Source organism: Lacerta agilis, chromosome 1 (assembly GCF_009819535.1).
Source record: "Lacerta agilis isolate rLacAgi1 chromosome 1, rLacAgi1.pri, whole genome shotgun sequence".
NCBI lineage: Eukaryota > Metazoa > Chordata > Lepidosauria > Squamata > Lacertidae > Lacerta > Lacerta agilis.
The window spans coordinates 73742685-73767822 of NC_046312.1; the positions used below are offsets into that span (position 1 = coordinate 73742685).

At 42.1% G+C, this 25138-nt stretch overlaps 1 protein-coding gene across 1 annotated transcript in view; it reads right to left on the reverse strand.

Moving 5' to 3' along the window:
- Positions 1–25138, reverse strand: part of LOC117038798 (mucin-5B-like) — a 61525-nt gene that overhangs the window by 33534 nt on the left and 2853 nt on the right. The window contains exons 3-24 of the mRNA XM_033136114.1: positions 23575–23836; positions 22952–23066; positions 21298–21388; positions 19738–19847; positions 19098–19311; positions 17547–17672; positions 17188–17305; positions 15143–15281; positions 14283–14393; positions 11807–11876; positions 10598–10735; positions 10330–10494; positions 9688–9782; positions 7766–7892; positions 6737–6992; positions 6231–6283; positions 5792–5892; positions 4690–4841; positions 3406–3544; positions 3193–3306; positions 2026–2205; positions 833–1072 (exon numbers count right to left, since the gene is read on the reverse strand). Of these exons, the coding sequence (XP_032992005.1) occupies positions 833–1072; positions 2026–2205; positions 3193–3306; positions 3406–3544; positions 4690–4841; positions 5792–5892; positions 6231–6283; positions 6737–6992; positions 7766–7892; positions 9688–9782; positions 10330–10494; positions 10598–10735; positions 11807–11876; positions 14283–14393; positions 15143–15281; positions 17188–17305; positions 17547–17672; positions 19098–19311; positions 19738–19847; positions 21298–21388; positions 22952–23066; positions 23575–23836 (3116 nt within the window). The remainder of the gene's footprint in view (positions 1–832; positions 1073–2025; positions 2206–3192; positions 3307–3405; positions 3545–4689; positions 4842–5791; positions 5893–6230; positions 6284–6736; positions 6993–7765; positions 7893–9687; positions 9783–10329; positions 10495–10597; positions 10736–11806; positions 11877–14282; positions 14394–15142; positions 15282–17187; positions 17306–17546; positions 17673–19097; positions 19312–19737; positions 19848–21297; positions 21389–22951; positions 23067–23574; positions 23837–25138) is intronic.

A 25138-nucleotide genomic window follows, 5' to 3' on the forward strand; every position in this document is an offset into this window, starting at 1 on the left:
CACATTTAACATCCTTTCACACTTTGCCCTAAGTGGTGAAGATAGAGGCCCTGATCCAGAGTGTTCACACAGAAGGCTGTGCACCAACTGGTGTGCTCATGCAACCTGCTGAAGAATATGAGCACTGTTCATTCAGGCAGCGTGGTTCACCTCTTGGAGAGAGGAGGGGAGGGGAAGGGGTATCCAGACTGACTCCCATATTCACTCTTGCCCTCCAAAAGACTGCACAGCACAGACCTGGAACTGCCCTCCCATTATCTTTTTGCACTGGCAGAAATACAGGCCTCTAAGCAAAATTCCATTTATGCACACATATCTTGCCTTCTGTACTGGGGTGGTAAAAGTTCCATAGTTGAATATTCACATCAAGATTTGATTAGCAAAGGAAGGCAATAAAATGGGTCATAATAGTCAATTAGGGACTTCCTTTTAAAACAGGAAGAAAAGATATCAGCATGAGCTAATTTTCTGAATGGTCTGTTTTGACTTAGCCTGAATTCTTATTAGTATTTTTTTCCAAATGGCGCCTTCACAATCCAAAGCATTAGAAACAGGATCTAGTGATAAACATTTACACTGAACACACTCCAAAATCTAGAATATGTTGGTAGTGGGTCACATAGTAGAGGGTTGTGAAAGGCACTACTTAAGGGTGCTACTAGACAGTCTTCAGAGTTGGTGACATCCTGTAGTGTGTTACGTGCCTTCAGTAATGGACTGTTGAAATCCATGAAACCACCACATGTATAATTACAGACTTGTTATTGCTCAGAAATGGTGGCGAACACCTGAAAAATTCTAGACATCAAGAAAGTTCTGCCCCAAGGTATACCTGAGAGTGGCAGGCAGCAAAGGCCTTGCTGTTGATGATGCTGCATTGCTTCTGTGCCCAGGACTTTCTGTAAGGGTTCTTGAAGCAAGGATCCTTTGTGCATTTGGCTTCAGGACACGTGGGAGACACCTTCCAACTGTTACCAAACTCCAACACATCACCTACTACAGACTGACTCCGGGTAGTGAAGTCATTCATTCCATTGCCATCATAGTTCCCACATAAACCACAGACCTGACCCTGCGCAAAGAAGCAATGAAAACACTTGAGTTACAGATAAATTGTATGAACCTCTTAGACCAACTTAATTTTTGATTTTTTCCCCATTTGGTTAATTAACACGCTGCCATCTCTTATTACAGGAAACTATCATTATTTGTTGCATTTAGAAAACACAAGCCATGTGTGCCAGGAGGTAAGAGATTTGTTTTTTCTTTCCTTCCTATGAAGATTATTTTGCATTTGTTCAAAAATACAGAAAAGAAAAATTTATATTGTATTAGATTTCTCAGTTATTGTTAATCTACAAGTTATTGTCTATTCATAACTTCTCCATCTTATTGCCATATGCTGATCAAAAGGGCAACAGACATATATTGAAAATATACTGCATTGGTATAAAATTCATTGAAATGTTCAAACACTGATCATATTTTGAAATTATAACAAAACTATTATATTTTGTCTCCCTATCAAAATGTGTTTTCTGGGTCAGTTGAAAAGTAGATGCTTGCAAGGTGAGATTGCAGACAGATACTCATCTAAATCAGAATGCTATGCCTGTTGACTAATGATACTTTTTACAATATGGATGACAAGCAGAGGCTGTTTGCAACTTCTTCCATGCAGCAGCAGCTCCCTATGGAATAGCCCTGTTTGTTTGATATGCCCCATGTCATCTTCAAACAATCCCGGTGGAGGCAGCTGCATGAAAGCCAATCATGCAGGGGAACCAATATATACCAAAGAGACAAGGCATATGAAGTAGTTTCCCTTATGGACCATCCTCTTTGCAGAGGCTATTTCAGATTACCTCCCCATGATCTCTGTCATGAAAATCAGCTCTTAGGGTGTGACTCTAAGAACACTTACAGTTGAAGTAATTGTCATGGAAATGAGTGGGATTTGTATCTAAATTATGTGTAATTAAACTTAAGATGTAAGAGGCACTAGTCTTGTAAAAAGTGCATCACCTTGAAATCATCACGTAATTTGATAAATATGCTGGTTTTCTTATCCCATAAAAGGATCAGCCCATTGTCGGCTTCAATAACCAAGTACATGCCCATGTAGCGAATCTTGTAAGGTACTTGGCCTCCATCACCCCTTTGTATTAATTCATAGCGCTCCTCACCGAGGATCAGATCATAGTTCTGGGGGAAGAAAATAAATAATGGGGGGAAAGTCATTATAATGTTCAAAAACTAAAACTGGTGTTCATCATCCATCAACCCTACGTATAATGTGTTGCAGAAATTTCAGGCAGGGAGACTGCTGGGCAGCGAGGTGGGTGGTAAACCAGAACTCCTAATCTGTCCTGGTTGCCCAGTGCCAGGAGCACACCCTCTAGATGCCACCCACCTCCAACTGCTCAGAAAGCCGAGAGAGGGAGAATTTCTACAGACCACAGCAACTTCCCCTCCCTGACCCTCAAGTCTGCCCTGATGCTGCACCAAGTATCGGAGTGTATGTGTGTGTGCAGCTTGGTGAGACCAACTCCACCCTGCTCACCCTCCTAGGTCTCAGTGATGCAGAGCAGATTGGCCTCCTCATCCATAATCAGACCAGGGATGAGGAAGGTCTTGTTCAGAGCTGACCTGGCATTCAGCAATAGTACCCGCAGAACCAAGGGCTGGCTGATATGACAATCACAATTACCCAGATTGGAGAAGGGGCTGGCACACGGCACAGTTGCTAACTGTCTGTGACACGTGCCCCTTATCCGGCCTGCCCCACATTATACCTCCCCCCTATCCTGAACCACTCTGATTGGGGCACTCCCCCATCTCCTCTCTTCTCAGATGCATCTCCCCTCACTCAGTAAAAACCAACAACAACAACAAACCACACAAATTAAAAACAGTTAAAACAATTGTAGCAGTAGCCTTGTCTCTGCTGCTCTCAGTTGCTGGTGCTAGCTTGCCTGAAGGTGAGAGGCTCAATAGGTGCAAGACTAGCAGGAGGGAGGGGGTGTCTGTAGGTGGTGAGAGGATAGAAGTCTCTCCTCTTGCCCTCACTCTTTCTTTCCAGTTCACCTCCTTGCCTCATTTAGTTGCTTGTTTGGAACCTAGTATGCAGATTAAATCATCTCATGCTAAACCTTGATACAGTTCCCTAATAGTACTGGTAACACTACTCACCCCAAAGAAGACTTTAATAGATTTTGAGCAAGTAGTTCCAGTAGTACCACAGGGAACATTTTCGGTGATGACTCGGAATGTTCCAGGGGCAGAGTTGTTCTGTCCACAGTGATCCTAAGAAGGGGAGGGTGAAATAAGGGAAGAGATGACTTCATTCTGTGGTGTATTCAGCTTAATTCTCCATTCATAAGACCAAGACAAATTGGTCAGTACCTGAACTAGTGTATATTCACATTTCCCATTGAAAATGTAACGCTTGTCGTCAAAGGTGATATAATGCCCATCTCCATAAACAGCACAGGTACCTAGGCATCTGTCCTTGGTGCATTCCCACATCCTGTTCTTACATACGCTGAGGGAGAAGAAGGGAGAGAATAGAGCATTTTAAAGTGACTCCTTGGTTTGTGCAGATATAAGCTGGCATGTATTCCTTTAACACAGGGTTAAATGACTTATCTCTTAAATTAATCATAGGTAGTGTGTGGAGAAGGGAGGGGAGAGCAAGGGAAGCTGTGTTATTTCTTACAACCTGCAAAACATCAGAAAGATGGGAATTAAAAGAAATGAGCTATGTAAGTTATTTCATAGGCCACTCAAGAACATTACAAGTTCACTGTACCATATTGTAGACTAGCCTAAGGGGAACATAAGAAGAGCCTGCTGGATCAGGCCAATGGCCCATCCTGTCCAGCATCTGTTCTCACAATGGCCAACCAGGTGCCTTGTAAAAGCCTAATCATCCCTTATAACACTTTCCTGATTTGTTCAGAAATAAGCAAGATGTATGTGTGTGCTGTGTGTATAATGTATAATTGTGCTGTTGAGGGTATGAAGTTCCTCCCATCCAGCTGTATTTGGTTACTTGGCTCATTCACCTCCACATCAGCCTGTCAATGCACAAAGGTTACCATCAGAAGCTTTCTTCTAGGTGTGCCCACTGACTCGGGGTGTGGCAGGGGGTGACCAGGAAGGGAGCTTGTTCAGTGGTCACAGCCCATCTAAGGAACAGCCAGAGTGGTTTAGCTGGTGCCCATGCTGCTATGTTTCTTTGGCAACAGATGGGGGCCACTTTGTTATCTATGGCCTTTTAAAGAACTTTAAAGTCTGAATTGACTGTTTTTAATTAAGCTTTTATCTGCTCTCTTTCATGATGTTATTCTACAGTGCCTTAAAATGTTGATTGTTGTATGTGGATTTTACATAAGTTACCCTGGAAAATTTAATTTGACAAATAGAATACACATTTATTAATTAAAAAATGTCACAGTTACATCATATTTTTAGGTATTTATTTCTTTAGTTCTTTATAGTATACATAGGTGTACATTAGAAAGTAAACACTGGTGTACACGCATAATAATGTAATATGTAAAATGACTCTATGTATATCTGCCAACATGTTATTCAACCTGAAAATTATTTATATTTTCATGTTAGTTATTTTAGGAACATATAAGATGATGGTAACAAGAGGCATTCTCTTTAAGAAGTCCTTACCAGGTGTTACAGTTGACTTTAATCTTCTCTCCTGGCTGATATGTGGCATCATTGTGAATGCATGGACACTCTTCCATAGCGATGCAGCCCCCTTTACCATCTGACACCAGCCCAGCAGGGCACATGCACCCAGAGACACACTGTGTGCTGTACTGTAAAAGACAAGAAAGCATTACTTCAGAAGAGATAATAATGCTGATAACAATTGAATTAGTCCACTAAAACAGGGCTGGATCAAAAGACTGTAGGCTGTGGGAATTCAAGTGGGTGAAAGCCTATGCTTGTTAAATTGTGAACTAACACCTAATTCAGCAGCTCCTGTGCATAACCAGGAGCCCCAGTTTGCAAGGCGGGAGGTCTCCAGTGTATACATTAAGCTTTGAATGAGCAGTGGCTGGTCCACTTAATTTTGATGCTGGTGCATGTGAAGACTGTTCCTTCCCTAACACTGAAGAGAATGGAAGATCCCATGTTTATCCCCTGCTTTTTTTGTAAACCACTTGTAGGTGTGTGTGTGTGTTTTTAATTTAGTGGTATGTATATTTAATGAAAAAAGTAACAAATTATGAAAAGTTCCAATATTTGCATTATATTCATGCAGCTCAGGGATGGGGAATGTTTTCAGTCCGAGGTCCACCTTTCTTGTTGACAACCTTCCAGGAGTTTCATGCCAGTGGTAGGTTGAGTCAGAGGTAAAAGTGAGTGGAGCAACAGACCCTAACCTTATGTACAGTAGGCTACATTCTGATCATGCAAAAGGCAGAAGTTCACACACTTCTCCGTCTTCCATCCTTCATCCATGCAAGCAATGGGCATTTGTCATGGTTCAAAACACATTCCAAACAGGCAAAAGCACTTGAGGACATGAAGCAGGACCGGGGAGGGGAATGGGCTGAATAAAAGAGGCCTGAGGATACGCAGGCTGGGAGGGCCCTGTTCAGCTAACATCGTGAGATCCCTCACTCCCTACTCTAGATGGGAAAGAGGGTGAGGAAAGGAGAGTGCCTTGTCCAAGGTCAGCTAATAAGTTCGTGGCAAAAGCAAAGGACGTTCTGATTGATAGCACAGTCTCTTAAAATATCATCCGGTTCTGCATACTTACACAGTGCATATCAAGAGTCTGACAGCTTTTCTGGCATTCAGCTCCAGTTTGGCCTGCAGTGGCATTTCTGCAGTTAAAGTAGACCATGGGGGCAACACAGACTAGCAGGGCAAAAGGAGAGAAAATGTGTAAGAGAGGAAAGGACAGGCATGGGTACCACAGAACAGGAAGACCTCAGACAAACCTTTTGAAGTCTGCTGTGGTTTGTGGAACTATTATATAATTAACTATGAAGCCCATATTAACTTGAAGCTTTTAATGAATATGGTTTTCCAGTGAATATTTAATAATTGTGCCCAGTTGTCATTTTGTAACCATCTACAATATAAAAGGCTATTAATTAACAAAATAAGGAACATGGCCCAACCGTCTGCAACTTTCCAAGATGGAAAGTAAGTATATATAACATATTTTACATATATAGATATATTCTCCTTACCCTGTTTTGTGTCCCCATCACCAATGCAGTTCAACTTTCCTTGGCTACATGTGCTATGTAAAAGAAAGAGGAATTAGGTTTGCATTCACTTTCTGGTTGTGCTTCAAAACTTGGAGCCTTCAAGTTGTGAGTCTGTTGTTGTGCCCTATACAGAGTAGAGCAGTTGGGTTTACTCCAGTAATACCAGTGATTTAGGGATATTGAGAATCTGAAAATGAGACCATAAAGGTCACTAATTTGGATGTTTTTTCCAAATTCTGTTGCTCTTCATGTATTTAGGCATTTTAGTCTATTTACTTGTAAGATATGGAGGGGAAATAAGTTAGGTAGTGATAAAAGAATTTGGGACAAAATGCAAGCATTCCAGATACCGGCACTGCTTAGTCATGTATTCTGATAATGCTAGAAGAGTCTTTGCCATGAGTTGTAGTCCCTAACATTTGGAGGGCACCAGGTTGGTGAAGGCTGTACTAAAAAGTTAAAGGCAGCAGCTTGAACCCTCTTACCACAAAACACCAACATCATGGAGCACTTCACTGGGGAGTATTGACGTCCCTTTGTAATAGCATGGGCATTTGTTAGCAGGTACACATTTTCCATAATCATCCATGTAGGTTCCACTTTCACAAGTGCATCCATCAACTGGGACAAATTTGACATTGCAGGTAACATCAGGTTCACTCAGAGATCGGCAAGTAGGTTGACAAGAACTGATGGAATAGCTGTAATTCAGGGATTTGGGGCATGAAGTGGTGTATTTGGCTGGAAAGAGAGAAACAAACAGCTTGATTGATTGATTGATTGGTTGATTGAAAGCATTTCTGTGACCTGCCTTTTCACTCTAAGACACAGACATACAGACATACACACAGTAGTTTACAGAATTAAAAAATAATAAATTACTAAAGGAAGAATACATGTGATTATATAGATAGCTAACAAGCTGCTGAAACAGAAGCCAGCCAGACCTTCAGGAGGGCATTTCATAGTGAGGGTGCCACAACTAAAAATGCTCTGTCCCTAGTACCTATCTGCCACAGAGCATCAAGGAGACACAGAGCAGAACCTGCAAGGGCGGGTTCTTATGGGTGAGGGCAATCCTTTAGGTATCCAGGTCCCAGAATATGAATTTAATGGTTAAGACCAGTACTTGGAATTGAGACCAGACGCAAATAGCCAGTGAAATTAGAGTAGTATTAGTGATGTGTTCCATACATTCACCTCAGATAGTAGTGTGGCTGCTGCATTTTGAAATCTGCAGCTCCCAGATGCTTTTGGAAAGCATCTCCACATAGAGTGCATTGCAGAAACCTAGCCTGGATAAAATCAAGTCATGAATGTCCATGACTAGATCCATCATTTTTTTAAAAAATGGAATTATTATTTTTTTGGCGGGGGGTGTGTGTGTGTGTTCTGAAGTCTATTACTCCAGACCATCACTAAGAGAACCCAGCAAAACAAGGAAAATGCTAAGATTCATTGGCACAAAAAGTTCTTTCATTTTAAGACCCGAGATGGCTGCTTAGAAAACTTACAACAGACATTGGTCCTCCATCCTGGAAGCTCTACTTTTTTAGCTGCACAGGCTCTAACATAGGAAGAGAGGGCAGCACACATGCAATCCTCACTTCTTTCACAGTTGCAGGAGTCAAACATGCAATTCTAGGGAAGAGGAAAATGCTCTTATTAAAAACAATCCATTCCAAGTCAGTTATCCCTTTCCTACTGTTTCTCAATTTGACTAGATTAGGTTTCACTTGTAACTTTTTTTCAGACTAACTTATATCGCATTCAGTGTCATCTCTCATCCCTTAGCAGGCAGGGGCTCGATGCACTTGGCTTCAGCAGTAGAATTGTATCATGTGCCTTCAGGCCATTTTAGCAATATAACAATTGCTGACCCAAATTGGATTTCCAGTTCTAGTTTCACTATAGTCAGTCTTACATTTTGGTTCATAATTGGAAAGGGAAATCAACATTACTTGCAAGCAACCCAGGATTATAAGCATTATGCTTCAAAGCAAAATGAAGTATCATGTGGCATGTATGTGAATAAAAGGGGAAAATATTTATTTATATTTAGATCCAGGAGCTGACATAAGTATTCCTACTCAGACTAGACCCATTGAAATTAATGAACCCAAGTTACTCATGGCCATTAACTTCTGTGGGTCTACTTTGAATAGGGCTATCACTGAATACTACTCATTGAGTTCAGACATTCATCTGTCTTAAGGCCAGTGAGCTTATACATGTGCAACACTAGATTTCTCATCAGTTGATGACACAGAGGAGAATATGTGAACTGACTCTTTTGAAAAGTTTATGTATGGTGATATGGAAAGGCATTGAAAATCTTGTCTGTGGTATTTGATTTGTGATGGCCAATTCAGCGGCATAGCTAGCCGCTTGGGTGCTGGATGCGGCATGCATGTCCTGCAGCTAGGGGTGGGGCGGGGCGGGCTGTATGGAACCTCTCTGCCATCTCCCCCTCAGCTGTAGGACGGCTGAGGGAGAGGTAGAGGGCAAAACGCAAGTCCTACGCTGCCATTTCAGGCAGCATGGAGCCTGCAGGCGCCCAAGCCACCATATCACTCCCAGGAGAGAAATGTTGCTTGGGCATGCTGCAGGCCCCGTGGTAAGTGCTGGGCCCTGCGGTGTGGCGCCCAGTGCCAGCCGCGTTTCACTACGTTTGTTGACTGAACTAAAAAGTTTCATGAGCCCATTAAAAACAACAACAACTTATATTTTTGTCATTTTGTCACCCCTCTCAGTGATGACAACTGGGGAAACCCGCACCCCCTTTCTCCACCACTGGGCCAATTTACTCATGGAATCACCATTTGATACTGTAGTCATCAAGTGATGCGCATGCATTTGTGAACTAGTCCTTTAAACTCTTCTGTGCCCTCTAGTCAAATCCTGATTGGCTTTTCTCCCAGCCTTCAGAACATCTAGAAGCTCTATTGAAATTATTTCACATCATCTTCACTCCTGGACATTCTGTTTATGCTCAGCACTTCACTGCCTCAGCAAGGCCTATGTTAACTGCCCAGCACTCAGCTCTCTTACTCCCTTGTCAGTTTCACCCTCTCCAGTTGTTGATTTCTGCTTTTCTCTGTGAGATGACATACCTTGCCTCATCCCTGAAACATGTGATAGCATGGCTTGGACCCCAGTGATCCAATACTGATGACACCTTCCATTTAGTTCCACCCATTTGGTCTTGTCCCACCAGTATGTTTCCTTATAGATTAGTGGTAGCCAACATGGTGCCCTCCAGATGTTTATGACTACAATTCCCACTAGTCCCAGCTAGCATGGCCAATTGTCATGGACAGTGGGAGTTGCAGTCCAAAATATATGTAGGACACCAGGTTGCCTACCCCAATCAAAGATACTTTTCAGCTTCCTCCAATAAACTGTTTTCAATGAAAGGTAACAGGTAGCTTCATACCGTATGATAAGAAGCTGGATTCACTGAGGCATGACATTCAGCAAAAGGTCCTTCAGAGTCAGTCAGCAATCCACACCAATGACGGGCATATTTTTCTACAAAGAGAAGAAATTGATCCATATCATTTTGGGAATTTCTATAGGCGCAAATGGCAGCTTTTACCTCAACTCACATCATTGACTCTAGACAGGATATCCTGGTGCTGCTACAATGCTTGTTCTACTCACTGCTATTCAGTCATTGCTGAACCTCCTGAAGCCATGGATTGAGGAAGGAAATGATCTAAATCTTGAATATGTGCATGCTACGGATACACAATATGCCCAATTATGCATAGGGCTGTTAGGTTATAGACTGCTTGCAAAACTTACAAGCCACAGTCTTTAAAAAAAGGTAGCCATGTATACATCCACTTATTTCAATGGGGGTTGGCATACCTAACTTCTTCAGTTTAGATTGTGGCCACAGGATCTTGATTTGCAAGGTTTTATTGTTATTTATTTCCCCTGCTTTCCCCATTTATTAATATTTGTTTTCAGTCAGTTCTTCTAATTTATTTCTATTAATTTCCCCCATGAGCTAGGTAGAATTATAATTTTGAAGTGTTTGTGAGCCTTGTTTATACTTCTCAAATATGCCTACCATTTTCAATGCTAAGCGTGCAAGGGTCCTCAAAACTTTGTTTGATGTTGGGACATCCAGCCTGAGTTTTCCAGGTGTTGGCAAATGCAGATGCTGTTCCTTCCACCACTCCACTTATGGCTGTGAAGTCATCCATCTGGCGCTTGTCAAAGTTTCCACAGAGACCTTTGAAAAAAAACAAACCCAAAAGAGTTTTATAGTCCAGTTTTACAATACTGTGCCCCCCTGGCATGCCACAAATTTCTTTTTGCTTTAAAATACTTCTTACCACAAGTCCTTCCTTTGAAAGATGGATCCACATGAATATACAATTGCATTGTGGGTACGAGCTGGATCGCTAGCTGAAGGCCAAAGTTTGTATGCACCATGATGAAGAAGGTTGAAGGTCTGAACATGGTTACATTAGCTATGGACAAAGAAGACACCATTCTTATGAGATTCAGAGCTGCAACTGCCACCCATTACTCAGGGAAAGAAGAACCAGATTTGTGAAGGCCAATTCATGCAAGCACATTGGCATGTTGCGACTCTGGGCTGGATGGATGTGTGAAGGGTTTGATACAAGCCGAAACAGTTATATGTTTACTTTCAGATTGTGCCCAGCCATCAGCCCAATCTACATTGGCCACCATATCATCGTTTGCCCCAGTTTTGTTGATGATTAAGTGGTATGAACTGAAACAGTAATGTGACATATATGGCATGGATCTAACAAATCGTAACCATCAAAGGATTGGGGGAATATGATAGAATAGTCTGGCACCAGAATGATAACAATGATGGCACCAGACATCTTTCAGAAGGCAGTCCCATAAATAGGGTGCAAAAAGGGGCTTATTTCTGGCAGCCAACTCCTTAATCTCTGGACACCAGGTGAAAGACCTTTCACAAAATGTATCTCAGCTGATGAGTAGTTTCCTATAGGAGGTGGCTGTCATTCCCATACTCTGGTCTCAGCTACGGAGATAGCTTAGGACCTTGTAGTAAACAGCAGCAGTTTATATGCTCATGGAGAGTCCTGGTTAAGAAATTTGCTACCCTAATCTGGAAGTTCCTTTCAAAGGTTGCCTTACATACAATGCATTATATTATAGTAGCTGAGGCTGGATGTTATTAAAACATGGATGTTTGTAAGAGAATCCTTTATTTCCAGGAGAAACCTCTACATTAGTTGTGGGGAACATTTGGTCTTCTAAGTGTTGCTGAACTACAATGCCCATCAACTCTGCTATTGGCCATGCTTCTTGGGGCTGATGGGAGTAGTGGTCTAGCAACATTCGGAGGGCCACAGGTTCCCCACACCTGCTCTACACATACCCAACTTTCTTTTCCCAGCAGAACTGGAAAAGGGAAAATAGTAACCCAATCAAACCTTGCTAGCTTGTGGAGTAACAAGCACTTCTGCTGAGCTTGCCCCTAAGATTTCAAAACCTTTAAGGCTTCCATGGCAAACAGAAGTTTCTGACATGCAACATACCTGCAGAGAGAGGCAGCTGAGTGTAGAGCGAGTTGACTAATACACCACCATTAGGACTGATCACAATGGTCTGGTGACAAAGAGGAAAGGAGTAATAATGAGTTTGGTGATAATTTACATCTTCTGTTTCTTCCAATAAGGTTTATTTGAAAAACCAAAAAAATCTATTACATGCAGGTCCTGCTATCAGATAAGTGAAAATAGGGAGTGTTAAGTGTTAATATAACCAATGTTGAATGGTTGATTTTGAGGCTGGCCACTTTTTATATCTATCTATCTATCTATCTATCTATCTATCTATCTATCTATCTATCTATCATCTATCTATTTATCATCTACAGTGGTACCTCTAGTTACGCACTTAATTCGTTCCGGAGGTCCATTCTTAACCTGAAACTGTTCTTAAGGCGTGCTTTTGCTAATGGGGCCTCTTGCTGCTGCTGTGCCGGCGGCACATGATTTCCGTTCTCATCCTGGGGCAAAGTTCTCAACTCAAGGTAACTCTTCCAGGTCAGTGGAGTTTGTAACCTGAAGCGTTTGTAACCTAAGGCGTTTGTAACTCGAGTTACCATTGTATCTAATATGCATGTTAAAAAAGGCAAAGCTTTTGCCAGGTTGCCAACCACAAGAAGCATATTGTTCATAAATAAGTTCAAAGGAAGCTCCATCGATCCAATCCTGATTCTTTCCATCTCTGTGTACATTTATTACTGTGAACAGTAAGGGGCACAAATTACGCCATAATTTCATAAACTGGTAAAAACAGAAAGATGATAGGTTCTGAACAATATGGTTGACAGTGTTGGCTTTTATGATTTAAAACCCCAGCTGATTATCCCACCCCCACCCCCTGTTCTTCCTCTCTTTTAAATAGTTCTTTAAATGACATTCTTCCAACCAATTTAAAACACATTTTGCAGTCATTCTCTAATTGAACTTTTGTGGGTACTAAGTCATTTTGCTTTTCATGGACTAGATGCCTTTTCAGAGCTGATTATTGTCATGGAAGAGCTGGCATCCCAGCATTGAGTCCTACTCACAAAAAAGAGTGAGGAGAGATGATTTCTACTACTTTCCCCTGCAGCTTACTGTACTGCTTCCCATGTTCTTCTGGAAGCTCCTCCAACTCTTTGGAGTAGCTCCTTGGGTGTGTGGGGTATCAACAAAAAAACCCCACTTCCATGAGTACAGTTCCACTCACTGGTTGTCTGGATTTGACCCATTGTCTTCAGCAGGAGCGTAGCAAGGGGGGCATAGGGGCTGGTCCGCCCCATGTTTCATAATGGAGGGGGGTGACAAAATATCAAGGAACAATTACTGCCCTACTAGGGCAGTTCATAAAAAACTTTCTTTTGGAAATGCCTACTCCAAAGGTCTTATCTTATTACACTAGGGATTATATAGCTATATATGAAATTTTATGCATATCAGTTAATATCTTGACCCTCCTCCACCAAAATAGCTGTTTACTTGGCTATTTTCCTATGTCGTGAAGGCTGAAATTTCAGTTCAGTGGAGCACTTACTGTTCCCAACCCTAACCCTGTGGAAAGCCATCTAATTAGACTTTAATTTGATTTTGAGATGCTTTTAGGAGGTAATTTAATTATTGTTTGATTTTATACCAATGTTATGTATCTGATGTTAGCCACCCTGAGCCCGACTTCGGCTGGGGAGGGTGGGATATAAATAAAAGTTTTATTATTATTATTACTTTTTATTATTCTTTTGTAAGAAAATATGAAATAACATAAAACCATTTTTGCGGGGGGGGGGGGAATCAATGGGGGGGTGACAAGAAATTTTCCGCACCGGGTACCACACGACCTTCCTATGCCTCTGGTCTTCAGGAATACATAAGGGCAAATTATTTGATACTTTATTATTCTGACATCTAGTACTTCGGGCATCAGCTAGAAAAAGCAAGTTGCCTTTACGTACAGATTCTGTTCTAGGAATGGGTGAATCTGTCATTTTTGGTCTCTCTCTGTTTCTTGTTTTTCCAGTCTCAAGCTTAGTACTCCACATTTCTGCATCAGTTTGCATTTTTACAAAAACTCCTCATGAAAATTTATCAGCATTTTAATGTAAACGTTTTATGCAATTTTGTTTATATGCAAATTGGCTCACATACACATTTTTGCAAAGCTTTTTCTCTTACTATAATGCATTTTTGCATGTTATTTTCACTAATTGAATTTTTAAGCACACTTAAATTGTACTTAAAGTGTATTTTAATCTTCCGTTTATGCATTTTTGCACAAATTATTTGGGTACAGAACTGTATTGAAAAATTCAGAAGTGCAAATTTTGAAGAGTGCCTGTGTTGAAATCCCCATATAGTTTTGGAAAGTGTTAATTAGCCAGGTTTGCCTTTAAATGTGAATGGAATTGAATACCCCCACCCCTAGTTACTCCTGTCTCTTAAGGCATTGTGGCTTATAAGGTGTTCTCTATCCTGTGGTTTAGAAACTTACAGTCTGGTCTCCATTTATGTTGAGGGCAACCATCTTCAAGCATGTCTCAGTCTCTGTAAGGCCACATTTGCGGAGTTCTCCGAGAACACTAAACGTATCTTCTCCACAAAACTAAAAAAACAAGCAAACACCCATAAATTACCATCTGCACTGCAAACTTACTGCAATAGCGCCTAGAAATTAAGATTGCACTGAAAAAGTTCTAGCTTCCTTGAACTCAAAAGTATTTTGGTTTTAGGATTTGACTTGACTTCTTATAAAGGTTGCTTTAGCTAGGGAAACTGATTCAGGATATTTTAAATGAGAGAGTAGACATTTTGAGTCAAAACTGTTGAACAGGAAAATCTGCTACTTCCCCCCTTTATAGTTATTGAATGTGTTGGGCTTCTTAAAAATATGTAAGCAAACTTTCCTAGTTGTTTTAGGGCACTCTCATAGGCCTTTTATTTGAATGTGTGGCATCTCCCTGAACAACTTTATTTTAGTTTCATTGTTGTATCATGTGTAATTCTCCTGAAATGAGATTCCACCCCCACCTCCCGCTTTATTAATTTCCCCCAAAGATATCTCTTCTGAGTCTGTGTCTTCTACACATCTAAAAAAACCACTACTGCTTTAGGGAAAATAATTGTGTGATAATGTAGAAGCAATAAGGAAGTGAGAGGGATTTAAAACTTGTAAAGGGAAACTGAATAAGCTGTGTAACATGATATCCAAAGCAAGGGATTTACTATTGGAACAATTACACTGGTTTTATAATCCCAGAAAGAGGATTAGTGTGTGTTTGTGTGCCTGTATAGCACTGTGGTAATAGGGACATTTTTGCTAATTATAATGACAGTATATCTTAAGTGACTTGCCTTTGAAAGAACGTAAACGCAGTCTCCATGGACATTATAACGTTTTTCATCAAAAGTGGAGATGTGTGATCCACCTTCTACTGAGCAAATGCCAGGACATGGGAGTTCTGTGCAGCTCCATTGGCCCCCAATACAGGAACTTGAAGTAAAGGAAGAAAGAGAAGAAGCATACATCTTAAGGAAAGATATTGCCGCTGACATTAGCTTATATTATTTTCCATTATTAGTTCCATTCTTTGAAGTGTATGTGGAAACGTTTGTAAAGTGTAGGAACCAGCACAGCTTTGTGTTTAAAGAGTCAACCTGTGGGAACTTAAAAGCTATGGGTGGGACTCATCTAATGCATCCCATCAGTGAAAGCTCCACACAAGGACTGCTTGCCCAATAGGACTTTTCTTCCTCTCCTCCTGCCATGTCCCCTGGTGCCCTCTGAACTTGGCTGGGGTGGTGGTCAGGAGAACCCCTGAAACAGCATACAGGGGAAACAGGGAGAGGACCAAAATGCTTGCCCTGATGGAATGATTGCCTTTCTCAAACTTGAGTCCACAGATGTTGGACTACAACTCTCATCACCTCTGGTCCTGGTAGCCAGGGATGATGGGAGTTGTAGTCCACCAAAGCTGCCTTAGCGCAATGTTGAATTCTTCCCTATGAAGGGCTCCACAGCTCAGTGGGAAGCACAAACTTTACATGCAAAAGGTTCCAGATTCAATTCCTGGAATCTCTAGTTAAAAGGATGATGTAGCATGCAATGGGAAAGATCGCTGCCTGCCAGTCAGAGTAGATAACAATAGTCAAGATGAACAAATAGCCTAATCTGCCAGAAGGGAGTTTCCTAGGATCCTATTGTTACTGAAGAATTTTAGCTTAATGATGTGAAAAGTCACTACTAAACAATCTCAGTGGTAATCCTGACCCATTGAGTTGTACAGAAGACTGGCTTCATTTGGTTATGCCCAAATAGCAGCTTGGTATGTAGCAGAGTGGGACGCGGGTGGTGCTGTGGTGTAAACCACTGAGCCTTGGGCTTGCCGACCAGAAGGTCGGCGGTTTGAATCCCCACGATGTGGTGAGGTCCCGTTGTTCGGTACCAGCTCCTGCCAACCTAGCAGTTCAAAAGCACGTCAAAGTGCAAGTAGATAAATAGGTACCACTCTGGCAGGAAGGTAAACGGCGTTTCTGTGCGCTGCTCTGGTTTTGCCAGAAGCAGCTTAGTCATGATGGCCACATGACCTGGAAAAACTGTCCACGGACAAACGTTGGCTCCCTCGGCCAGTAAAGCGAGATGAGTGGCGCAACCCCAGAGTCGTTCACAACTGGATTTAATTGTCAGGGGCCCTTTACCTTTTTTATGTAGCAGAATGGCTAGCAGAGGCCTTATGGGCAGGGCTAATGTGACATGCATGGGAACATAAGCTGGAGTGTGGCCACTAGGCCAGGGGTCAGCAAGGTTTACTGGCCATGGGCCGGATCACTCCCACAGAGATCATCCGTGGGCCGGACTGGCGCAGCGCGATACCGGAAATCACGTCTGCGCATGTCCGCGGCACTGGAAATCGCTTCTGTGCATGCCAAGATGCCAGAAATTGTGCGTGCACAGAGGCGTTTTTTGGTGTCTGGACATGCGCAGACGTGATTTCCGGTATCTGCACGTGCACAGATGTGATTTTTGGTATCTGTGCTTGTGCAGACACGATTTCTGGTGCAGCTCAGCGAGTCCCCACGCCACGCTGCACTGCGCTGGTTTAGTGCAGCGCGCGGGGGACTCGCCGAGTGGGCGGCTTGGTTCGGGGGCGGCTCATGGGCTGGTAAAACGGTCTTTGTGGGCCGCATCTGGCCCATGGGCTGCACGTTGCCAACCCCTGCACTTGGCAGAGGCCAAGGTAAGGAATCTATCACAAATACAATTGAACTTTCATTGGGAATCATGTTCAGAAATAACTCATTCAAATAATTAGGCAGAGCTTTTAAAATGTTGAAATCATGGATCAAGCCTAGATTCCTACACAAAGTATTTGTTCATCATATTAAAGGTTGTCAATTACCAAGAACGGCAGTTGTCTGAATAAGTTGTTCCTGGAGCATAGGATTTTCCATTGTAAACACAGGAACACTGCTCATGGGGGATGCAGCCAGCATTGTCAATGTCATCATATACAGTTCCTAAAGGAAGAAATAACTTAAACATTATAATGGTTAAAAGACGTTAAATGATAGATGCATAGCTTCCCTGACACAAATTGTAATTGTACCATCTCTTTTCCTAAAAACATGCCTTTTCTGTAGATTTCCTTGCTTGCACGTTGAATACCATGAGGCGAGTGTCCCATTAAGATCTGTGGCACTTACTACTGAGCAAGTGTGTAAAGGGCTACAACAGTTGGATACAAAGATGGAAGCTTACCTGGTGGACAGAAGCAACCATCCACACAGTGGTCCTCACACAGCTGAGATCTTTCAGAGTTGGAGCAAGTGTCTGTACAGGGTGATTCACATTCTTGATACTGCATGTTGGAAGAGCATTCCATTGCTGAAAAGAAGGATATTAATTATAACTCAGTTCCCTTTTGATACATGCAGCACACTCAGCTAATAAACAATTCCTTATAGTGATTCTGCCTTGAACAGAGACCTGCCTTCTGTGTGTTGCATTTAATGCTTTTCTACAGCAACTCCAAATGGCACCTGCTTTCTTTTGTAGCCACATACCACAACTGATGAATGTTTTGACTGGGGTCTATTATAATTCCTATGATTTTTTTCATTATGCTAGAGCAGTGGTGGGGAAGCACCAGCCCACCTGACTTCGGAATCTGGCCAGCTCCCCTGTGCCTGGTTTCATATGGTCTTAGGTGTGGGAAACGTCAAGCTGTGGCTTGAATCTGACACTTTTTGAATTTGGTGCCTTTTTCTGCTGCCCTGCAAGGTGACAGAAAAATGTATCAAATGCAAAAGGTGCCAGAAGGAAGAGTCAGAAGTAGACTTAAGAGTGTGGTCCTGATTCTTTGATTGAAGCCATTCTGCACTTTTGGAATTCAGGCCACAGCTGGAAATTCAGGCCCCACCCACTTGTCAAAGTGGCCCTCTCAGAGGGTTAGCCACTGTTGGATCTGACCCTCCAGCCAAAAGGGAGTGGTCCAGCACATCATGTGACCAACCAGGCATGTATTGTGGCTTGCCATTTGCTCAGTGGTATATGTGCCTCCACTTTTTTGGTGGGCCCTGGTGGCCTAGCTGGTATTTACTATTTGGTTAATAGACATTAGTTACATTTTATTAATATCTCCTTCTGGACTTTCTCTCCTTTCATAGTTTATTGGTCAAGTGGTAAGACTGTGGGGAAAAAGTCTTCTCAAAAGCAGGAACAATATAAGCTGAGGCGTCTCTGATGACTTCATTCCTCTATGCACTGCAGATCATACCTCCCAGACTTGCCATTGCCCAAAACAGCAGAGTCGATGAGCAGATGAATATCTAAACTTCTAAATTAGTTGCATTTATCATTTGATTGCTGAAAACACAGTGTTCTGATATATTCAAATAACTTAGCTGTCACCATGTCCTCTAGTCTGCTTCTTTTCCAGTTTCTCTCAGCTATGTATCACCTGCAAGTTAGAGGTATCTCTCTATCTCCCACCACCTGCTACCTATGCAAGTCATTCACAAACAGGACAAACTAAATATAGGGATCTGTGAAACACTTCAGCTTCTTACAGCCTGTTGCTCATCCACTAGTCAGGTGCTCATCCTGAGACCTGCGGGTATAGGGCAGTATACAAATTCAATTAATTAATTAATTAATTAATTAATACCTTTATAAGCATGCAACTTTGTGTGTACTCTACTTTGGGTTGCACCTTCTAATTTCCAGTTCACCAGAGTAATTGCTGAATATCATGTCAAACTGTATCAAATGTCCAGCTGAAATAATTGACTAGCTGTGATTTACACTTACGGCACAGGTCTGGGCTTCTCCAGTTCTGAGGTTCCCCACCAGCATGAGCACATTGTCGGGAATATTCAGCAAAAGTGTCGCAGAGACAGGAGGTGATATCATCTTGTTCACAGAGGCACAGGTCTTGTACACAAGCCTCAATGTAGTCATTAACTCCCACCACAGCATTGCATTGAAAGAATGAAGAGCCAGTCAGTACATGCTGGCAAAGATCCTAGATGGAAAAGCAAAAGCAAAAAAGTTTTTATCAAGAAGGACTGTTTTTAATGGTGATTAACTGATCCTAGATCAGAGATGAAGAATCTGTGGCCTTCCGGATGTCGTCGGGCTCCAGCTCTCAATGTTTCTCATCAGTGGCCATGCGGGTTGCACAGTCCAACTACATGTGAAGAACGACAAGTTCACCCATTCCTGTCTTAGATGACAATGACATATTTAGTACGCAGGGCACTTTGTAAAGTGCCATAAGTACAAGGAAAAGAAATCAGGTGTTTGCAACAAGGAGCTTATAATATTAATTTCAGGAGCTGAGGAAACAACAATATATTTTCTCTGCCATTACAACTCTTCCTTAAGATTTAAGCATCCTTTTTGGAAATAAAACAAATGTAAAGTGTAAGAATAAGCAAAAAAATCTTACAAATTCATCAGTGCAGTTGCTCAGAGAGACCGGTATAGGATCCTCACATTCTTCTGTCGGCCCATTCAGCTTCTGCATATTCCCAAACTGCAAAGCAGTTATTTCAGCCCCTGTAATAAGAAACAGCAACCCACGACTTCAAAGAGATTCATATGAGAAAGTATGTTGCATAGAGGTTCTCGTTCTAGTTTGGCAAATGAGATGCTAAGAGGGATAGCCACATGGCTCTTTCCCCTACTCTTTAGTAAAGCATTATAGCACAATGGGATGTACAGTAAATACCTTGTGGAAAACCAGATGCTTCCCCCCGCTGGGACAACCCCTCAGAGCACCAGCTGGGAGAACTGTACAGATCACATGGCTCTCTGTCATCCAGTGGGACAGAAAAGGGCCAGCATGGGCTGAAGCACACATCTGTCTCAATCGGGAAAGGGCTATTGACTGTATGGGAACAGCACATGATTCTGAACCCTAGTTGCGTGGAAGTCGCTTCTACATGGGCTGCTTCTGTATGGCCAAGGCAATGTTTAAACAACCAACTATGTGAGTGAGGGTCCCAACTTCATATTTGCTACCCTTCCAGGAGGGCTGTCGATTCCACAGAGAGGTCATGTGAGTGCCCCCCCTCCAAACCCCAATGGCTGTTTACTGAGGCTGTTTGGAAGAAAAGCAGCTCCCCTGTAGCAACAGTAACTTTAAAAGGGCATTTTGACTATGTACAAGCTCCAGTACATACTGTACTCTCTATTGATGTAAAAACACCATTGGCCAACATTCCCCCTAACAGCAATCTCAGTAGGTAAGTATGATTGCAGCAAAAACAAGCCGAAGAGAAACAAGAGTACTCATTTTTCAGAAGTTAAAGCAGCAATGCTGAACCATCTATCAAAACAAGCAAAACATCTACACCCCACCCAAACAAATTAATACAGACAGAAATAGCAAGCAACTCTTCTGCTCAACAACAAAATGCCATCATGGTTTTTTAATTAAAAGGATAAAACATTGGGAAGAGCAAAGGGTCTTATGCATCACAGCTTGTGTCTGAGGGCACCATGGTGGCCTTGGTTTAGAACCCCAGAAATAGAAATGTTTTTCCAATCACTAATTCATTTACTTAATGAATCAATATCATCCATATGTTGAAAATCTATTTTGATGAGCATGAAAAGTGAAATTCGCTTAATATCTAAATACTGTATTCAATGTGTGTTGTTGTTTTTAAAAGTGAAGAATGACAGATATCAGACAAATCCACCAGGTTTTTATCTTTGGGGCTTTTTCTTATGATGGGTGCTCACTAAAACAGACTACTGGCACCTCATCCCCCCCCCCCCCCGCCAATAACAGCCATTTTGTGCTGTCATTTTTATCAATATCTATATGAGTACCAGCACGTCTTCCCCCCCCCCCAAAAAGCACTGCTTATATCACTTAAAATATTTTGAAATGGACGAAAAGCCAAACGTCTGAAGAGATTGTAGTTCCACAGCACTCAATGAATCATGACATATAAATAGTTGATACCCAATTTCAGTAAGCAGTGTTTTTGATCCTTACCGTTTGAAAAGAACTCATTGTATTTTGGAATGCCATTAAAATCCCCACAAAGTCCACAGGTCTGATTGGCATATTTTGTATCAAGTTCCAGCTGAAATTATATAGGAGAAAGTTGATGAAAGTTAATCCATGATATAGATTGAAAATTCAAGACAGCAGCTGCACTGGAGACACCAAGATAACTTCCATCAATGTTGCAATTCAAATTTAGTGAATAGAAAATTGGGGTATCATTTGTGAGTCTCAGCCAGTCTGTGCTATTCATAACAACCTAGTTTTCATTGTAATATTTATATATATAAAAGCAGCTGACTCTTCTCCACTTATGCTTTCTATTCTTTGAATGCGATTCCCTGCTCTGCAATCTGTAGATAAGGTTAGGGCCTATAAAAGTGAAATTTTACTAGAAAATGAAAAATTGAAGCAACAGGTGGCACCTCCTACAAAAATGTGAATATGTTAAATGTGTAATTCAAACGTGTTTTCATCTCTTTGAAAATAGAGATAAAATGTCAAGTGGAAACATATCTTGGTTGATTTCTGCAGTTAGATACTGACTGCAAATAAGATTTGTAAGGGAAGTAAGTAAGTAAGGGGACGCGGGTGGCACTGTGGTCTAAACCACTGAGCCTAGGGCTTGCCAATTGGAAGGTCAGCAGTTCGAATCCCTGCGACGGGGTAAACTGTTGCTCAGTCCCAGCTCCTGCCAACCTAGCAGTTTGGAAGCACATCAAAGTGCAAGTAGATAAATAGGTACCGCTCCAGCGGGAAGGTAATTGGTGTTTCCATGCACTGCTCTGGTTTTGCCAGAAGCGGCTTAGTCATGCTGGCCACATGACCTGGAAAAACTGTCTGTGGACAAACGTTGGCTCCCTCGGCCAGTAAAGCGAGATGAGCACCACAACCCCAGAGTCATTAGCGACTGGACTTAACTGTCAGGGGTCCTTTACCTTTTACTAAGAGCTTATTATGAACAGAACAGAACAGGATGTTAGGTATGTATGTGTGTATATGTGTGTGTACACACACAGAGAGAGAGTGAGAGGGAGGGAAGGAGAGGCAGGCAGACAGGCAGGCAGGCAGGCAGGCAGGCATGAATACCCCAAGGAGCGTTGTGCATATCAATGCCCAATCTGTTCTTAGAAGCAATTATTTGGGTGGTTTCTTTTCAACAGTTACTGAAAATCTGTGATGTTAACTTGCATGAGTCGACATAAGAGCATATTGCAAAGACCCTATATGACAAACTGCCTCGTGGTATCATGATTTTATTTGTAATGTTGTTCAGGTGACATCATACATACAAAAAGTAAACTCAGCTGCTGGGTTATGATGATTATGATGAAGCCAGAGCAAGGCAAGTGAAAAATATGAGGGAGGCATCAGCATGCTTCATGGGAACTCCAGGACTTGCAGATGTAGAAAAATATTACGGGGGATCTAAAGGGGTGACCCCTCCCCCCAAACAACCCTGTGAAGACTGAGCATGCTCAGTGGTGACAGAATTTTGAGTTTCTGGTGCGAGTGGGGAAGTAGAAAAGCAGCAGGAAGGGAGAGTGGAATTGGGTATTGTGAATACTGAACAGGAACATTCTACACTGCCACATTCTGCTGGGGTCACACTTGTCAATTCTCTATATTATGTAGCACTTACCATTAGACTGTCTTTTTCATTCCACAGTAAGGTTAGGCCCAGCTTGACAATCACTTTCACATAGATGGTAAATTTCTCAATACTGAATCCTGATCCAGTGTAAGGCAGCTGAACCCTGATGAGAAAGCATCAGAAATACTGGATGTAATTCAAAGCAAAGTGACATACGGCTTTATTTGAGGGTGTATAACTGCCAAATTGCCATCATGAGTGATTGAACTATCCCGTTACAGAACGGAACGTAAAATTACTCATGCCCAGCCAAGACAAATTAGAAGGGCATGTGGCTATGATGACCACAGCAGCAAAACCTACTCTAGGCCACAAGCAGCCTCCTCTGTGGTTGGGAATTTTGGACTTTCAACAGCCTTTAATGGCTTCATTAATGTATTTCTCAGTGTGCTTCAGCATGGGGATTTCTGGGTGTTGGACCACAGATTGATCCTGAACATGGTAGTCACTGTACACCACTGGCTGGACACTGACACCCAGATTAGAAGTGGCTACCATGGAGCTTTCATGGTTATTGGTTCTTAGATCATGGTAGGACTGAGCTCTATCTGCCTATTAAGGAATCTATTAGTGGAAGTAGGTCTGCTCAGGACACAAGTCTATGTTATTACCTTTCACCATTCACCACAATGGCATCTTTTTGCATTTCAAAATCCATCCCATCCAACCGCATGGTGACAGAACTGATAGTGGGAATGTCTTTCACCATTGTGCGCCTGATCTGGATGTTGAAGTCCTCAAAGGCAGCGTTGCAATGAGAGGCAAAGACATAGTTGCAGGTCCCAGGGAAATGATAGATGTCCCCATCAAACGTCTTGTAGTGGAAGTGGCCCCACGTGCTGCAGACTTGCCCATTGTGAGCTGAGTTGAAGGCTGCAAATTCACAAAAGGTTGTAAAGGTATACTGTACACTATTTGCTGACAATGTCTTCATTTCTTCATTTTCTATGCCAGCTTACATAGTGACATTACTAGCTTATCACCCATTACAAACAGGCTTTTGTTCCTTGCCTGCATTTGCCCTGGGTAGACACTGTTACTTCTTTTGCCGCTGTATGTGCTCAGCTCAGAAGTAAGTTGATGCTGATGCCAGCCTTCCCTTAGCCTGGGGTGGAGAAGCTGTGGCCCTCCAGATGTTGTTGGACTCAAACTCTCATCACTCCTAGCCTGCACATCCAGTGGTCGGAGATGATGGGACTTGGGAGTTCAGCAACATCTGGTGCGTCACAGGTTCCCCAACCAAGCTGAGTAGGGGATCAGAGGAAGAACATAATCCTTCAAGTTATTCTGTTGTTCAACATAAATTAGAGTTATGGCAGGATTGATTACTAAAGTGCAACAGAGCATGCTCAACAGAAGCAGGGGAAGCCCTGTGCCCTTTTGTTACCCACAACTGGAATCAGATTTCACTGCAGGATATGCACTGAGTACAAAATAAGTTTAAATCAGAGAACAGAGGATCAAACACCATGCAATATGTTACTTAGCACTCAAAGGGCACTAAAACATGTGAAGGGGAGAAGGGAAAGCACAGTCCTATTTACTGTGTAAAATCTACAAAGGTGTAAAAGATCTCCAGAGCTGGGAAGAAAATAGTGTATACTCAACCTCTCTCCATATAGTCATTGCCTTGACCTTTCATAACTGTCACAAAGTCTGTCACCTTCATCCCCTTAAACCCCCTGCCAAAACCTAGGCAGGAATTTTGTAATCTCATTACAATGAGAAATAAGTAAGTGCTTACACCGTGACAGCATAGAAGGAAAGTAAATAGTTTCGATTTCAGCTATCTCTTTGCTCTAGATGGAAATCCTTCAAAGGTCACAAGGAAGTGTGAGGCATATCCCTTTATTTCTACCTTTCTTTAGGGGTGAGCAAATATATGTAGATATACCTACTAGATCTGGAAATAATAGACCTACTTTAAAAAAAAAATTAACCATTCTCTATCAATTAATGAGAAAATAAATTGCCTGCACTTTCTTTACTTCTGAGGTGGCCAAGGAGTGTTTGGGAGCATCCTTTCATTCTTCATATCATTTCTATGGTGCTCTGCATTCTGCAGCCTCCCTAGGTGCCCACACTTGCACAAAGTGGAATATCCTTGGCTGGGCTTTATTTAAGGTTATTTACAGTGCAGTCCTATGCAGATCAGAAGTAAGTCCCATTGAGTTC